Here is a 15,745-nt window from a genome sequence, read left to right as displayed (position 1 = left end):
TGATTTTGATTTTGCAAAGGCCACCGAGGGGCCACGCAGTTCCCGCCGGGACCAGGGAGTTGGAATGACTGGTTCTAGGACAGACAGTTGTGAGCAGAGGCTGCTGCTGGCTCTCTCCCCCACCCCTGCATGACCCTATAGAGAGACAGCCGCCTGATCATAAGCAGGGCATGATTTAGAAAAGTAAAATTTGAATTTGGGAACCTATCAGGCCATGTCTAATTCAGGGCTTTTGCCATGCCCTGTCTCCACCTGAATTGGTCTTGGCCCTTCCCCTCCTATCTTTACATTCTCCCTGGGAAGGCCCCACTGGAGCCCTGGCACTTCCAAATTGAGGTCCTCCCTGACCGCTAATACCCACGCTGCCCCTTCGAGCCATCAAAGTGCAGAGTGTGACATGGAGACCAGCACAGCTCCCACGCTGCTTCATGTAGTCTTCTGAAAGCAGGACCGTGACTTCTGTCCTTGGGTGCCCCCCTAGGATACGAGAAAGAGCCCAGTGGCAGACAGAAAAATAGGTGGAAATATGGCTGATGCGACATGGAGCCCAGGCTTGAGCAGTTCCCAAGTGTTCATGTGGCTCTTTCTGTCGGCTGACGTCCATTGCCTCACAGAGATCAGGGTCCACGTTCGTTGTCTGTAAACTATTTAATAGAGGCTTTGCTTTACATCCGTGTAGCCCATGACAAATCTACACGAAACAAGAGCCACCAGCAATGGTAGGATCAGAACACTTTAATAAGATATCAGTGTCAAAATACATTTCCTTATAAAGTTAAGCTCCCCTATAGTAATGTTGTCAGTAGGAGTTTGACAATAATGTTCATGAACTCGTTACGTTGACAGGTAAGGTTAATATGAAGCTTGGAATATTTTTCAGAGTGTTTTAGTAAAACTGCAAGGGTAGAATGCCCTTAATGCTGAGGCAACACACACAGGAAATCAAACACCAGCGTTTACATGTCAGTAACCCTTCAAGTTCTGCCGCCGTGCGTGGGGCCAAGCGGTGCTGCTACGGTGTGATTTGGTCAAGGCAGCGGCCAGGTCATTTTTCTCCTAGATTTCTTTTGAACTTCAGTTTTTTGTTGTGTTTTTGGCATTGAGTCCATCCAGCTTTACCAAATTCTTGGCCTGCTGTGCTTTATGTGTGTTTCTAGAAACTTCCTCATCATACCCAGGGTAGAAGAGCTCTGTGTGATTGGTATTTAAAAACCAAAAGGTATTGTCCCTCTTAACCAGTGAGTTCTAAAGTGCTCTGAGAACACTTGATTTTCAGTGCTTCCTACCTGTATAAGTCACTTCAGGTGACAGTCAGACCTTGGGGCAGGCCTGAGGCTAGGGGCCAACCAGGAAGTCTGCCTGCTGCTCCTGGCAGGGCCACCTGACAGCAGGCTGAGGAAGGGGTGCTGGCCTGGTCAGGCCCAGCCACCCCCACTTCCCACACCCTCTCTCAGGCCAGCTTCATGTGCTCCGGGCTGGTAAGCTGGGAGGACGGTGGGCTGGATCACTGCACCATTTCTGAATCCTCACTTTCTTTCCTGAATTCCCACTGAAACCATCTCATGGTAATTCTGGAAATATCCCAATGTGCCATGTGAAAGACCTTTAGGGTCCCATAGCTCAGTGCACTTGAAGGGCTAGCAACAAAATCTGAAGAAAAATTAAAGCACTTCCCCTTAGATTCGCCCCACCCTCACCCCATAACATGCCAGCAGACCCTCCTGGCAGCAATAATATACATACATACATACATACATAATACATACAGAACATGAGAAGACAGCTCGCAATGCTCCCACACTTCATGATTCCATGTCTTGGATTTTTGTCACGCCCATGGCATATCCCCAAAGCAAAAAGCCAACAGCGAGAGACCTCGAGCAGAGCTAGGACAGGCCCAGGGGAGTGCCGAACCCCGGCAGTGTCGGCAACACCAGGAGAGAGAAGACCAACACCTTATGAAAAAGATCTGAAGTGATTTCGTGAGCAGGATTCCATTTCCGTTTCTAAGTTTTTAGATATTACAAAGTACCCATATATATGATAAACACATTAACCCAGATATAAGTTTTCTTTAAAAAACTCAGTTACGTTTTTGAATAATAATTAACAAATCCGCCAAATGCGGGAGAAAAACCCCGAAGAGTGAGGGAAAAGCCCCATTGCACAACCTTCACAGAAAACCACCTACGCTAGGGTTCACCCTTCACATTTCTCTTTTTTCCCCAAAATTTATGTCAAAACTAGAGCTAACAGTTGGCTTAAGGAGAGAAAAAAGATGGGAATTTACCATAGGGGGATTAGTTTTAGGAAAGAAAGCAGAAGGGCTTTGCGAGGAACGGGCCCCGAAAACCCAGCTCGGATAGCGAAGTTACTTTGTTTCTCTTTGGCAACAACAACTTTTCTTAGTTCAACGAAGCCCAAGCTTTCCCGACAAGAGAACAGACGTAACACAAAACTCGTTAGTATGGATACTGTGTGTGTGAGAGAGCGAGACAGAGGGACCCATGAATAACATAAATTAGAAGTAATCGAAGTTGGGGAAAGAAAAATCTTACAAAATTTAAGAACATGTTCATTGACAGAATAAAACGCGGCAGGTGAAACAACGGTGTATCTTAAAACACAGCTACTAAAGTGAGCGTCTTTAGAAAAAGGCCACTACGTGGTGCCGTGGGCAAGTTCGCCGGGTAGGTACACCTCGTAACAAGTGTGTCGGTGTTAGAAATACCTAGTTGCGGAAGTACACCTAGACAGTGAAGCTGGCAGGGGGGGTCTGCCCGGGGGGCCCCGGCTCAGGTGGCCTGGTCCAGGGCTCTGAGGAGGTCCCCTCCTTGCAGGAGCGTGGAGCTTCCCGGCACAGGAACATTCACCTCACAGTCATATCTGGTCAATTCGGGCAGCAGGTAGGGCTCGAAGGAGGGCCCAAGCAGCCGACTCACCATGCCTGAAAGAACGGTGGGTACCGTGTTTTTAAAGCTCGCAAATGTTCCAAAAAAACCTCTCTTCCATAAGAGGGCTTCTGGTAGGTTTCCCCCAAGCCACCAATTATATTCACGCCAAATAGCAACCCTTTGGGGATGGTATCAAGGATCTGTAAGATGGGAACAGACTCAGGCAGCCCGGGGTAGAAGGTGGGTGTCCGGGGGCTCCCAGAGAATGGATCTGGTGGGGTGACCCCTCCCAGAGCTCTCCAGGCCGCCCCGAGGCAGTGCGTTCTCTGGGCATGTCCTCAGCTCCGTTCCTGCCCGAAGGCAGAGTGGTGTCCCCACTATGTGAACGAGGCAGTAGGCAATACGGCGCCATGAAACCCTGAGCAGAAGACACAGGTTGGGGGACTCTTAGCCCTGGATGTCCCTTCTGAAACCCTGGGGGAAGATGGCATCTTCTGGGAAAGGTAGCTGCCCTCTGGGGCTGAGCCCTGCTGCCAGGGGTTGCAGGTCCCGAACGCACTCACCTGACACCTTGGGAGCCGATGGCAGGCTGTAGTCCTGGTACGGAGGGACGTAACACTGCGGGGGGAACCCACTCTTGGCGTTCTCTCCAGGGCTCATGGCAGGCGGTGGCAGGTGTCTCAGGGGCTGTCCTAGGCCCCTCATGGGATTTTGGGTGAACTCGTCTGAAAGACCAATGCCAGCAAATAAGGGCAGTGCCAGGCCAAGGCAGGGGAGAGACTGTGAAGCCCCCAGAAGCCCCCTTCCTTTACCAAAGGTGCTTAGAACTAGAGCCAGCTCCTGTGGCATCAGTGCCCAGAACTTTCTGACTGTATCATCTGAGCCCAGTGGAAAGGGGAGGTGGGTGTGTGCAGGAGTGGGGGGCACAGGACACCATCCTGTTCTGCCAAGGCTCAGAGAGGCAGGTGCTGAGACCGTGGAGGAACCCAGCACCCCAGGAGGCCTGGGCCTGCTGCTTACCATTGGGGAGGCTTGCACTCAGCAGTTTGTCGGGCATCAGAGGGCAGTTCCCGTTGCCCCTGAGGCTCTTCATCCTTTTCCACACCTGATGTGAAGTACTGCTGCCTGAGGGATCCCCCTGGATGTAGAAGGGAGAAGGCCAGAGAACCAGGTCCTCAACCTGAGGCAGGGGGTAGGGTGGGCCTGGACGGGGGCCGGTGTGCGCTCTCTGAAAGGCCACAGCCCTCCCGCTGCCCCTAGCAGGCTCTCTGAGCCCTCACAGCCACTGTGAGCGTTTCTGGCCAGGCTGGACCTCCGCCCTCAGCCCTGTCTCCACACCGAGTCGCGTGCCCCCATGGGCTGGGGAGGGCACCCAGACGACCGCAGGCAGGCGGCTCACCCCGCTCAGGGCTTGGAAGGCTCGCTCCTCATGCTCTCGCTGTCGCTTCAGCCTCAGCTTGTCGGACAGGGCCGCCATGGCGGGGCTCCGCACATCTGCGCCTTGAGGCCCAAAGCCCTTTGCAGACCTGCCAACGCCAAGAGAGGGAGCCATGAAGGACTTGGGAGCCCCACAGCCCCCGTTCTCAGCGCCTGCAGAGGACCCTTCCAGAATGAATACTTGCCTGTGCTGGCTCTAGGACCCAAAGGGCAGCGTCCCAGGGGAGGGGCAATGGACTTGAGATGCTGAGAAATGGTTCAAGTTACTTGTACCCCCCACATGTGCCTGTCAGCCCAGCCGTATCTGGACAGCCTTCAGGCCTCCTTTGTGGCTGCACAGTGAGTGACCTTGGTCTTGAAGACCTCAGTCTTCTGCCCTGTCTCTCCCCTGCACTGCTCCCCAGTGAGGCCCAGTGAGGATGGGCAAGTGCCCCAGGGAAGCAGAACCGTGGGCCCTGGGAGCGAGAGGTCACAGGTCAACCCCCGTGACTCAGCCCAGTGAGCGGCCGGCTGGCTGACACGGGCCTCGTTGGGGAGATGTGGGGAGCCCGGAGAGGCTATGGCAGGGGAGAAGCAAGGGCATCTTTTATGCTTTCCTCAACCAGGATTCCAGCAGAGAACTAAGAGAAGCGTCCTTCAAACACTTGTGTGCATTCTGTGACTCGGAGGAGGAGCCCGCTCTGAAGGGAGAGGCGGTGGTGTTCGAGGGCCTCCGCAGGCCCCTTCTCTTCGCCTCGGCCCTGATAGAAATGCATCCTGCTCGAGGCCTCCCCTACCTCGGGGTGATTCCCCCAAGGCCTCCCCTCTCAGAGCACAGGGAAGGCTGTGGCAGGGGAGGAGCAGCGAGCCTGTCTGGGGCCCCCCAGATCCACCCCGCCCCTGCCGTGGGAGCCTCTGCCGTGGGAGCCCAGGGTCTCTGCCACTCACTTTTTCTTGAACATGGAGAGATGGGGTGAGGTGATGGGGGCGCCCAGCGGCGATGGCCCCAAGGACTCCGTGTGCTGATCTGCAGCAGGCCACTTTGTGGGCCCGAAATGTAATGGCGGATCGGGGGGCCACTGGGTATTGGATCTGCCTCCCATGGAGGAGAGAGGGGTGCTGGTTTGGCCACAGCACGGGGGCAGGGACACCTTACTCCCGCCATCAAAGAAGATGGAGGACATGGGCTGGTGCTCAGGCTCTATCTTCTTGCTTCCCAGATGCTGCTGATACTTGTCCAGGAGGAAGGGACCGTGGGAGGCCAGCGGCTGGAAGATGTTCGTCATGGTGCTGAAGCAGTGCTGGGGGGTGGACTGCGGCTTCTCCGGCAGGAGCCTCTCCTCGGGGCAGATGGGACTAAGCTGGAAGTCTTCACCGTCCATGGGGATGTAGGGGGCCAGGGTCTCCAAGTCCAGCTCACTGAAGTCCGTCTGAGGACAGAGCAGAGGCCAAGGTGTGGTGAGGGGTGCATCACCTTGAGAATGCTGTTCCAGCCCCCGACCACCCCTTCCCTGCAGCAGGGTCTCTCCCCGCCCCCCCATGCTCTAGCACAGTCTTTGATCCCTGTGGCCCACCAAAAGAAAACTCAGATTTGTCTGCCCGCTGTGTGGGGCTCCTGGCCTGTGACGCTGGCCTTTCCCCGGGTTCGTGCCCTCTTCAGCCTGTGCCCCAAATCTCCATGCTCTACTTGGTTGTGCCTGCACGTTCCCACGGTGACCCTGCCTCACCCCACCTGTTACACCCTCCTCTCTCCCATCTGCCTTCTCTCCTGGGGCCCAGTGAGATTGCTCCTGAGGCCCGTGGGGCACACAGTGGCTCCCGGGGAGCCAGGGACAGTTCCTCCTCTCCCTTCTAAGCCCCTGCACAGACCCAAGCACCACGTGCATGACCGGGCTTCGTCTGTGGCCTGCTGGCAGAGAGACTGTCACCCGGCAAGTACTTAAGTTCCCAGTGTCCTGATGGGCACTCCAGGGCATACCCCGAGCCCACGCAGACAATGCTGCCCTCGCTGCTGGGGGTGGGGCGTGCAGCTTAGTGACTATTCACTGTAGGACACCGGGGAGGACAGAAGCACACAGAATCGAGTCCTGAGCAACAACCCTCAGGACTTCAGGGCAGAGGGCGGGAAGAGTCAGGCGGGGCAGGCGCTAGGATAACCGGACCTGAGATGAAGGGGGCTTAACGCTTTCCCTTGGAGCTGTGTGACACATCCACCCACCTCGTCCCTGTTTGTATAAGTTTTCAGGGACACCGGTCCCTTTCAAGAACACTGCCTAGGTGTATTCCTGAGAAGCTGTAAGTGAAAACCTGTCAGATGTCCTTTTAAGATGCAGTTAAAATAAAAGTCACTTCAGAATCCTATGATGAATGTGTTTGTGAGGAGAGTAATTGTTTTATGAACCTCTCACAATTCTGGATATACATAGGGCTTCTTTAAAGAAGGTTCGGGGGTAGTTTGCACGAGCTGGATTGGGCATGCAAAGCAGAGGGCAGAGGTGGGAGAAGGGGACCACCACAGGCTCTATTTCCCATTTAAGACCAGGGCCTTGGCCAAGCGCCCCCACTAGTGTCTGCGATGAAGGGACAGGGCTGCAAGAATGGGCGTGAGCCTTCGCCGCCCACCAGCGGGCAGGCATGGCCCATGTACCTGGGTGCTGCCCTGGTCCTTTGCCTCTGTATCCATGGTGAAGAGCTTCTCGATCACTTCAATCCTCAGATCATCATTCAGGGATGTGTAATAGTCTCCGGGGCTGCTAGGCTGGGGGCCAGGAAGGAGAGTGACTAAGTCAAGAGTAGGGCACTGGTCTCCCCAGAAGTCCGAGGTGAAAGCAGTACATTTCTGGACTCACAGATTCATTCAACTCCAGTCCACGGAACAAGCATGTGTAGAGGGACCACTCCTTACAAGGAGGCCGAGGCCGGTGGGGCTCTGGAAACCGTACAGCTCTCTGCCCTGAGCAGGACGGTGACTGCCCTGCCCAGGGACTGAGCTACGGGCTCAAAGCTGTATGCCACTCAGCCCCCCTCTTCAAGGAACTTAGCATTGAGATGGGGGTGCACACAGAGTAACAGCACCCAGCTGGAACAGCGCCCTAGGGGACTCCGGGATAACTCAAGGGGCATGAGGGCAGTATTCCTATCTGGGCTGTCTACTCAGCTGTCCTGCAGCGGCCAAAGGGGGCAGCCCGGCCTTTCCATGTCCTCACCCCAAGGCGGGGTGCTCACCGTGGAGCAGCTGCTGCTGCTGCTGGTGGCACTTGGCGTGGCGCTCCCGGACGCCGCTTGGGGCACGGTGAAGGCGGGCAGGCTCCCGGCCTCGCTCTGGGTGCTGTGGCTCCTCGGCTCTCTGGGCCACGGCTGGCTTGGGGGCAGGAGGGTGTTGCTGTAGGAGGAGGGCTCCTCGAAGCTCTGGCTCCCTGTGGAGACAAGGGCCTGGCTGGTTACCACCCACACCCGCTGGGCAGAGAAAGCCCGGAGGATGCAGGAAGGTCCTAGGAGGGTCTGCAAGCCTGCCTGGGGCTAGGCCTTCAGCCTCCGAGGCTTGGCTGCAACTACAGGCCCCTAACCGGGACTGGAGGCCCGAGCTGCCTCCCTTGGAAGGAAGCACCCTCCTGGAGCATTTCCTTGTCAGAGACTACAGGTACTAGGACCCGCTTCCTTGACAAGGGGTCCATGAGGAGGAGGGTATAAAACAGGGCAGTTTGTCTCAGTACTGCCACAACACAGGGCCGCTGTGAGACTTCTCGTCCCGGGGCAGCTGCAATCCCCACGCGGCCTCTCCAGAGCCCTTCTAAAGGGGCCAAGCCGGTGTGGGGGGAGCAGGGGGAGGTGCTGCTGGCCCTGGGGCAGGCACACGAGGCTGGAGAGGGTGATGGGAAGCAAGGGGCTTCCCAGGTACACACTGAAGGTGTTTCCAGCATAGAAGGGGGACAAGGGGCGAAAACTCTACCTGGGGCCATGGGACACACAGCTGGACATGCCAACATTTAAATTTTTTTTTAGAGTGCATGCACAGGGTGGGGGGAGGGGCAGAGGGAGAGAGAATCTCCAGCAGGCTCCACATCCAGCACAGAGCCCAACATGGGGCTCGATCTCACGACCCTGAGATCATGACCTGAGCGGAAATCAAGAGTCAGATGCTTCACCGACTGAGCCGCCCAGGTGGCCCGTGGCCAGGCCAGCATTTTAAAGAAACAGTGCATATGAGGGCTTCCTCCTGGGCCAGTGTCTTTTCTCCACCCGCATTTCTGGAATTATTTCTCTTACTCTTTCAGCCTGGCCCTGTACCTAAATGAGCAATCTGTCCTTCAAGGCCCAGAGGGAGAGCTGCCCTCTCTGTGAAAACACGGCAGCAGCCTCAGAGCATCTCTCTTGCTGCCCCTCCCTCACGTCGGACTCTCCCTCGGCCCCTGATGGAGAGTCCGCTGACTCCTCGGCAGAGAGAACCCACAGCCCCGCCCATCCAGCACTTCGCAAAGTCCGAGGTGGGACCCTCTTACTCCCCCCGGGAGGCACGTTGTGCTCTGGCGCTCGGCACAGGGTCTGGCCACCCACAGGGACTCACAGGACCAGGGAAGGGGCAGGGGTTGAGGAAATGCTGAAGCCAGGGAGGCCTGTTCCAGTAAGAACCTCCTCCCACCCAGACAGGGCTCAGCGGGCCCCCTGCCCGGCTAAGCAGCACCCACCGAAATCCAGAGAGACAATGACATCTCCTGCAGTGGGCGCCAGCTGGGCCAGCTCCTCGGGCTCCTCCTTCAGCTTGGTGAACAGGTAGTTATTCTTGTCAGGCGCGGCCACCTCACCACTGTTGTCGAAGATGCTGTTCATGGCCATCAAGTGGGGCTTGAACAGGGATTCCGTCTGGTCCATGGAGAACACCACGTCGTTCTTCTCGATCTCACTGATGGGACAAGAAGTGCTCCAGACCTTCCACATTTTCTAGCAAAATCCTTTATACCCCGGGACATATGGAAAACCAGACAGCTAACCCTCCCAGCCGACAACACGGGTATGGACGCCGTGCCAGCATCATGTAAAGAGCCACACGGTGAAGTTTGGAGTCCTGGAGGCAGCAGCCCCGAGTGTGCTCTGGGATGGGGTGTCTCTGGGATGCTGTTTTATTACTGCACGTGCACTACATGGCGTACACGGGTGTGACCATCTCCAACTTCCTCCCCAGGCACTATGGAGTGGAGCTGTTACATCTTCTCCTGGAAAGCTCGAGCAATTTCTCTTTCCTCGTTCCCCGTTTGGATAATACTCATTAAGTGACAACTATGATACCTACCCCCCCCACGTGGGTCAGAGGCATGACACAGATGACAGATGGGGAAAGACACAGAAAAAAAAAGTAACGGGAAGGGGCAACCCCAGGCGTCCTATCGCTCCCAAGACAGCCATGAACATCCTCGGGGCCCGGAAGATTGGCACCAAGAGCTGGCAGAGGCAGTGCCTGGGTTCAGGCAGGTCTGCGTGCCCTCGGCCCGCTGCCCTTGGTCCGGGGAGCTCAGGCATCCTACACACCCAGCCCTGCGGCCGTCCCAGGCTTACCTCAGGACGTAGTTCACACACATGATGCACTGGGGCTGCAGGTTGCGAGGGTTGTAGATGACTGTCCCCTGGGTCTCCAGCCACACGTAGCCCCCGTGCTTGGCAAGCATCCGGTACTGGCCGCTCACCACCTGCCCTTTGGTGCACACTAGGGGAGGAGAAACGGAGCCCCAGGTCAGGGAGGTTGGGGAGCGAGACCTCACGGGGAGGGCGGTCTATGGGGAAACAGACAAGACCGGGCACCAGGATAGCAAGGACCTCCTCATGACTTCTTTCCTCTTCCAGATTATTCTAAATGCTCATTTAACATTTCTTTTACTGTAGGAAAGCACTGGGAAGGTGTCTCACATTCCCTAGTCCAGAAGGCTTCATCTGCTCTCATTAAAAAGGAATCAATAAATCTCTTTAAAGTCTCCTAATGTTAGAATTTCTGGTAGTTTTCCAAACTGTCCATCTACTTTCATTCCTTGGGAATTCATTCTTCAGAATCCTAGCTCCAAACTCTTCAAATCAGAGAGAATTGGAAGAGGCACGATGGAAGCATTAGGAGCTGGCTGGCATGGGGACTCTGGGAAAAGAACTTTGCCTCTTATTTTGGTTTCCTCATCTGCGAAATGAGGCACTGATAAAAATAACAGTAATGATGGTAATGATGGTTACTAGCTAGCCGGCATACCACAGCTGTTCATACTGAGGACCGTATCTGCCTGCCCGGCTGACAGGTGCAGATGTTGACCGAACCTCCCCGACAATGCTATAGAGGAAAAGCCCCCTCTTCCCCGGGTCTGTAGGGAACACCGTGAGCGGCCCCACGGGAGAATATCCAGATTCTCGGTAAACGCGGAGAATTGCACTCCATTCTCCTGGTAGTCGGGAGCCACCTCCCCATTCACCACCCTTGCGAGGCTAAGGAGAGCAGCTTGGTTCCTACTAGTGCCGCTTGTGGTCCTTTAGCTGTATGTGTTTGTGGGCACATTTTACCCACTTCAAAAACTGACCAAGCACCTACCTCCGAGGTGCAGGAAGTAGTAACTTACTTGGGTGCAGTGCTTTGCAGTGTTCAAAGCTGTCTCAAGGAACTCATTGCTGCAAAGCCAATTAGAACTGCCTGGCACGTAAGTCGCCCATAAGGATTAGCGTTACCCTCGGCTTGTGGAATACGCAACGACACCGCGAGGTGTCCATCGTGATTCCTGGTTTACATCCGAAGAAACTGAGGCTGAGAACTCCTGGGTGATTTGCTGAAAGGGCCCCTCAGTGGAAACAGCAGACAGGATCACAGTCTAAATCTAACACTCCCAATCTAAGCTGTTGTGGTCTGGGTTTCATTTTTAAAATCGACGTCAGTGAGGTTTAGTTAACCTTCAATTTAAAAATGCACCTGCCTTAAGTATACAGTCCCAGGAGTGCAGTGTGGACAAATGCACGTGCAACTATCACCACCATCAAAGGCAAACAACTGCCCCAGCAGCCCACCGCCTCCGAAGTCCTTAGGCCCCCTGCCAGTTCATCCCCAGAGCCACCCCTGGTCCCAGGCTCCCCCTGCTCTGTTTTCTGTCTCTACATGTCGCTCTTCTCTCCATGTGCATGTGAGTGGACTCATACAAGAGTATGTACGCTCTAGCGTCTGGCTCCTTTCCACTCAGCATGCTTTCCAGGTGCCTCAGGGTGGTGCAGGTTTTCGGGGTTCCTTTTTATTGCTGAGTTGTATTCCATTGTATGGAGGTACCATAATTGCTTTATCCATTCACCTGTAGATGGATGTTTAAGTTGTTTTCAGTGTTTGTGGTTATTATGAATAGCGCTGCTATAAACATTGGTGTACACATCTTGGTATGGACACACATTGTGGGTGCAGCTAGGGGGGCGGTGGCCAGGTCACCGGCTAAGTACATGCTTCCTTTGTAAGCAGCTGCCACGTTCTTTTCCAAAGTGGCCTCTCACCCTGGTCTAGTCTCTCTGAACACCATCTTGGGCCGCAGAGAGGATAGCTATCACCTGCTTTGGACATGAAGGAACTAAGGCCAGACTGTCACCTGCTTAACACGACGCAGGACAAGAGCGACGTGGTCTGAGCGGGACAACAGCACTCCCAGCCCCGCACTCTCTGACTACGACCCCCATGCCGCCATTCACTGGGAAGCCTCGACTTGCTGCAGCTGTGGTCCTGCATCGTCACGGGCTCCTGGGCCCCAGAAATCACTGCTGTCCTCGCTGGGGCCCCTCAGGTGCCCCACTAAGGCTCCCCTGGCTGCAGAGAAACGATTCTTGCACAATTTCAAGTGCCTGGAGTTAACTTATTTAGACGGATCTTAATGCAGACAAAGTTCAGGGCTCGTATTGTTTTTGATTAAGTAGTACAGTAAGCAAAGGTCTTAACTGCATTTCTAGTGATTGCAGGCGAGGGCCTGCTCTGGCCGTAGAATATAATTACGCCCGCTTTCTAACCATCTGTTCATTAACGCCAGCCTGGGTGAGGGGCCTGCTCCTTAGTAGATAGGCCGTTTATGGCCTTTAATCTTGTTTTCCTAAGAGCACATAATGTCCTCACACAACAAAGAGAAACCGCCCCCCCCAACTCTCCCCAACCCCTACCCCCGAGAGTAACGATGTATAAATTACTAATCCATTTGGAAATGATGGCTTTCAATTATCTAAATCTGGTTTGAGGACAGAGCTTCCCCAGTCATTTCGACAGTAAACGTTCACAGGCTAAGACACACATTCACGTGGAAACTCAGGATGCTGGTGTATAAACCTGGACCAGCCTCCAAGTTGGGCCTCCAATTACCCTGCCGCATTAGTGCGAGTCTGTGGTATAACTTTATTTGCACAAACCCAATGACACACACACACAGACGGAGAGACAGAAATAGATGCTTCTGTTTTAGCTGGCATTAACCCAATTTCCAACGCACACAGACTTCCCTTTGCTGGATTTGGGTTTGCTGGCTGGGTACGAGGCCGCTGAACTCAGGGAAGCTTTACTTGGCCCCACCAGGGGAAGACAGGAGCCTGTGATTTCTCTTTGGGTTGTGAGTCACCTTTAAGTGGGCCTAATGCTTCAATATATGGATTCATTAAAAAGCACCATGTTTCCCCTGGAGTCAGCAGGAAACTGATAAGACAAAGGTTTATCCCAGCTCTGTCTTAAGGGTCAAAGATTTTTAAGAAGGAGAAAATCCTTTTTCTATGCCTAGTGAGAAGTCATCGTTTTTGTCCCTTTTGATAGCAGTTTCCTCAGTTCTTCTACCCCAGAAGACAAAGTACAATAATGTCTTCCGGGAAGTCCCAGAAACCTTTACTACAGTCCCCTGCTTTGACTTCACCCTTGGCTGAGGAAAAAAGCTGGACATTTCCCCAATTTTACACGTACAGGAGGAAAGGCCCAGAAAGCCAGGCCCTGGGGAATCCGTGGGTCAGCTGGGCCAGAACCCAGGTCCCGGAGTTGCAGCGTTGGGATGACTTTGGGAGCAAGGACCACCGTGTAACAGAAAAGCATGGGGAATCCCAGCACGGAGACTGGAACCACATCCTACAGCTTCACGGCTGGGGCAGGCTAGGGTCACATCCACGGGCACACGAAGGTACCTTCGCCTCCCTCCCCCATTCTCTGGGTCCCTGAATGGGGCTGAATCTAGGCTGGTTGGTTGGTTTTTTGCCAGACAGCATAGTGAAAACTTCTCTGAGATATCATAAGGAGCCCTGTTGTACTGCCAGCTCAAACCCCAAAGTCACGAGGACAAAGCAGAGACCAATTAGAAAGACAGGATCTCACCCATCAGAGGATATTAACTGCACTCACAGTTTGTGGGGTTGCTTATCTGTTGGCTGCTCTGGGCCCAGCTGTTTAAGGATGGATTTAGAAACAATGGACAAATAACAGCATCTCCATTTTCTCCACTGCCACCCCAAGCCACAGCTAATCCCGGGGGCCAAAGACCAGCAGGGCCACCGGCAAGCTTGTTAGACTTACCTTACCCATTTTTAGTCCTCCTAGAATCCTCTCGGCACCTCTGTCTGCACCACTGTCAGCCCTCTTTTGAAGCATTCTTTCCCAAATATGTGTGTTGCCTTTAGGTTTATCGCTGATTCAGTGCCTACATTTTATCAAACACTATGCTAGATACTGAGGCTAAAGAGATGAGCCATGTGCTCCCATAGAGCCCACAGCCCTCCTTTTCCTTCCACTGGGGAGCAATCCTATAAATTTCTATGTCCCCCAGCGGGCCAGGTATAGGGGTATCGACCCAGATTCCTTGTATATCGACGGGCTGCATGCATTCAAGGAGACTGTCCTGGATCGTCTGCAGGCAGAAGGCTGCATAGGGAATATGGCCGAGTGAAGGCTCTAGAGCTGCCCTGTCCCATGGAGTAGCCACTAGCCAAGGGTGGCGATTTAAATTTAAGTAAAATTAAAATTTTAAAAATTCAGTTCCTCAGGTGCACTAGACATTTCATGTGGACCATGCAGATACAGGACATCTCCCTTACAGAAAGTTCTATTGGACAGTGCTGTTCCAGGATCCTTTCATAACTCAGGTTTTCTTTCAAACTGCAAAGCACGGTGTCCATGTGCCAGTACTGGTTTGCCTGGACAGACTCTGACTGAGTTCTCTGACCCAGCAAGTGAGCTGCTGGAGAACTGAGGCCGACCGCGACACTTCTGTGAAGTTGCTGCCCCCCTACCTTCACCTGTTGAGCCCCGTCCTCCCCCATCCTTCAAGGTCCAACTCAAGGGCTCTGTCCACTCCTTTCCTGAACTCTCCCAGGCCTCCTCTTCTCGGGTGTACCTGTCTCTATAGCCCCCAACCCAGCTGACTATGTGTCCTCTTGTGTTGCTCTCTATAGGGCTGTCCCACAGGGTTGTGCCAACTGCTGGCTGCCTGGGGCGCTGGGTGGAGATGGAATGAGGGGACTGACATTCAGCCCACCTTCTACTCTCTAAGCTGTGGGTCGTGGCATGGGTGTGTCCCCCCCCCCACCCTGGAGGAAGCGGCCCTTTTCCTAATTTACGTGACATTGTCATCTGGGTGGGTGGCAGCCTCGGATCTCTAACCATCCTGAGGGCACAGGTCTTGTCTGCCACATAAGGTGGTGGCTCTGTGAAGGAGGAAAGCAGGTCTTCTCTGGTCACACCTCACTCAAGGTCATATTCCACAGATACAAGGGAGCCACACACGGCACTCCAGGAACTTACGGTTCTGGTGACTTTTGGTCATGTTCTCCGAGTCCAGTGCATGGTAGAACTCATAGGCTGAGCGGCCAAGCAGCTCTTCGGGGTGGTAACCAACCAGTTCTGTGATTCTGAATTAAAAAAAAAAAAAAACCATGTGGGAAGAGAGACTATATGAACGTGGGCAGGGGCTCAAGGAGCTAAATTCAGAAGGTAAATCAAATGCACACGTTCAGATGAAAACACGCCAGGCTTCCTGCTCATCCCATTCATCCAAGTTAAAAAAACATGGTGGCCAATCTGCAGTTATGGCTCCACCCAACCTCCGCTCTTCCTGCACTTCCTGAAATCACGTTTGGAGAGTCAGGGGATTCCCTATCCCTCACCTCCAATATACACATACACCCAGTCTCCCAACAACCCCTGGAAGGGGCTCTCACACCCTCCACCTCCCGGTTTTTGCCAAAGAGGGAGATCCAGGGAGAGCAGACAGTCCAGTTGCTGTCCACACGAGTGTCCGGGGACGGAACAAGAATGAAAGCCAGGGCTCCGGATTACCAGATCGAGCTTATGTTACTCCTGGGTGATATAAATGAAAAGTGAAAAGGGTGTGGCCTCTGCGGGGAGGAGTGTGGAGTCGGCCTCTGTGAGGTAGGCAGCAAGTGGGGAGGAACCGCAGGCAGGAGAGCCCGCCCTGTGTTTGATCTTC

At 54.1% G+C, this 15,745-nt stretch overlaps 1 protein-coding gene across 1 annotated transcript in view; it reads right to left on the bottom strand.

The window, feature by feature from the left end:
• Positions 1-720: 720 nt before the first annotated feature.
• EPAS1 (endothelial PAS domain protein 1) overlaps positions 721-15,745 on the bottom strand; it is an 82,591-nt gene continuing 67,566 nt past the window's right edge. The window contains exons 7-16 of the mRNA XM_026486635.4: positions 15,061-15,167; positions 9,861-10,008; positions 8,996-9,210; positions 7,536-7,726; positions 6,958-7,068; positions 5,259-5,740; positions 4,294-4,420; positions 3,915-4,032; positions 3,458-3,619; positions 721-2,947 (exon numbers count right to left, since the gene is read on the bottom strand). Coding sequence (XP_026342420.2) covers positions 2,796-2,947; positions 3,458-3,619; positions 3,915-4,032; positions 4,294-4,420; positions 5,259-5,740; positions 6,958-7,068; positions 7,536-7,726; positions 8,996-9,210; positions 9,861-10,008; positions 15,061-15,167 — 1,813 coding nt within the window. The 3' untranslated portion in view covers positions 721-2,795. The remainder of the gene's footprint in view (positions 2,948-3,457; positions 3,620-3,914; positions 4,033-4,293; positions 4,421-5,258; positions 5,741-6,957; positions 7,069-7,535; positions 7,727-8,995; positions 9,211-9,860; positions 10,009-15,060; positions 15,168-15,745) is intronic.

The sequence above is a fragment of the Ursus arctos genome, unplaced genomic scaffold (genome assembly GCF_023065955.2).
Source record: "Ursus arctos isolate Adak ecotype North America unplaced genomic scaffold, UrsArc2.0 scaffold_8, whole genome shotgun sequence".
NCBI lineage: Eukaryota > Metazoa > Chordata > Mammalia > Carnivora > Ursidae > Ursus > Ursus arctos.
The sequence above is the reverse complement of the archived record's forward strand: the minus strand, read 5'-3'. Positions and strand labels throughout refer to the sequence as shown.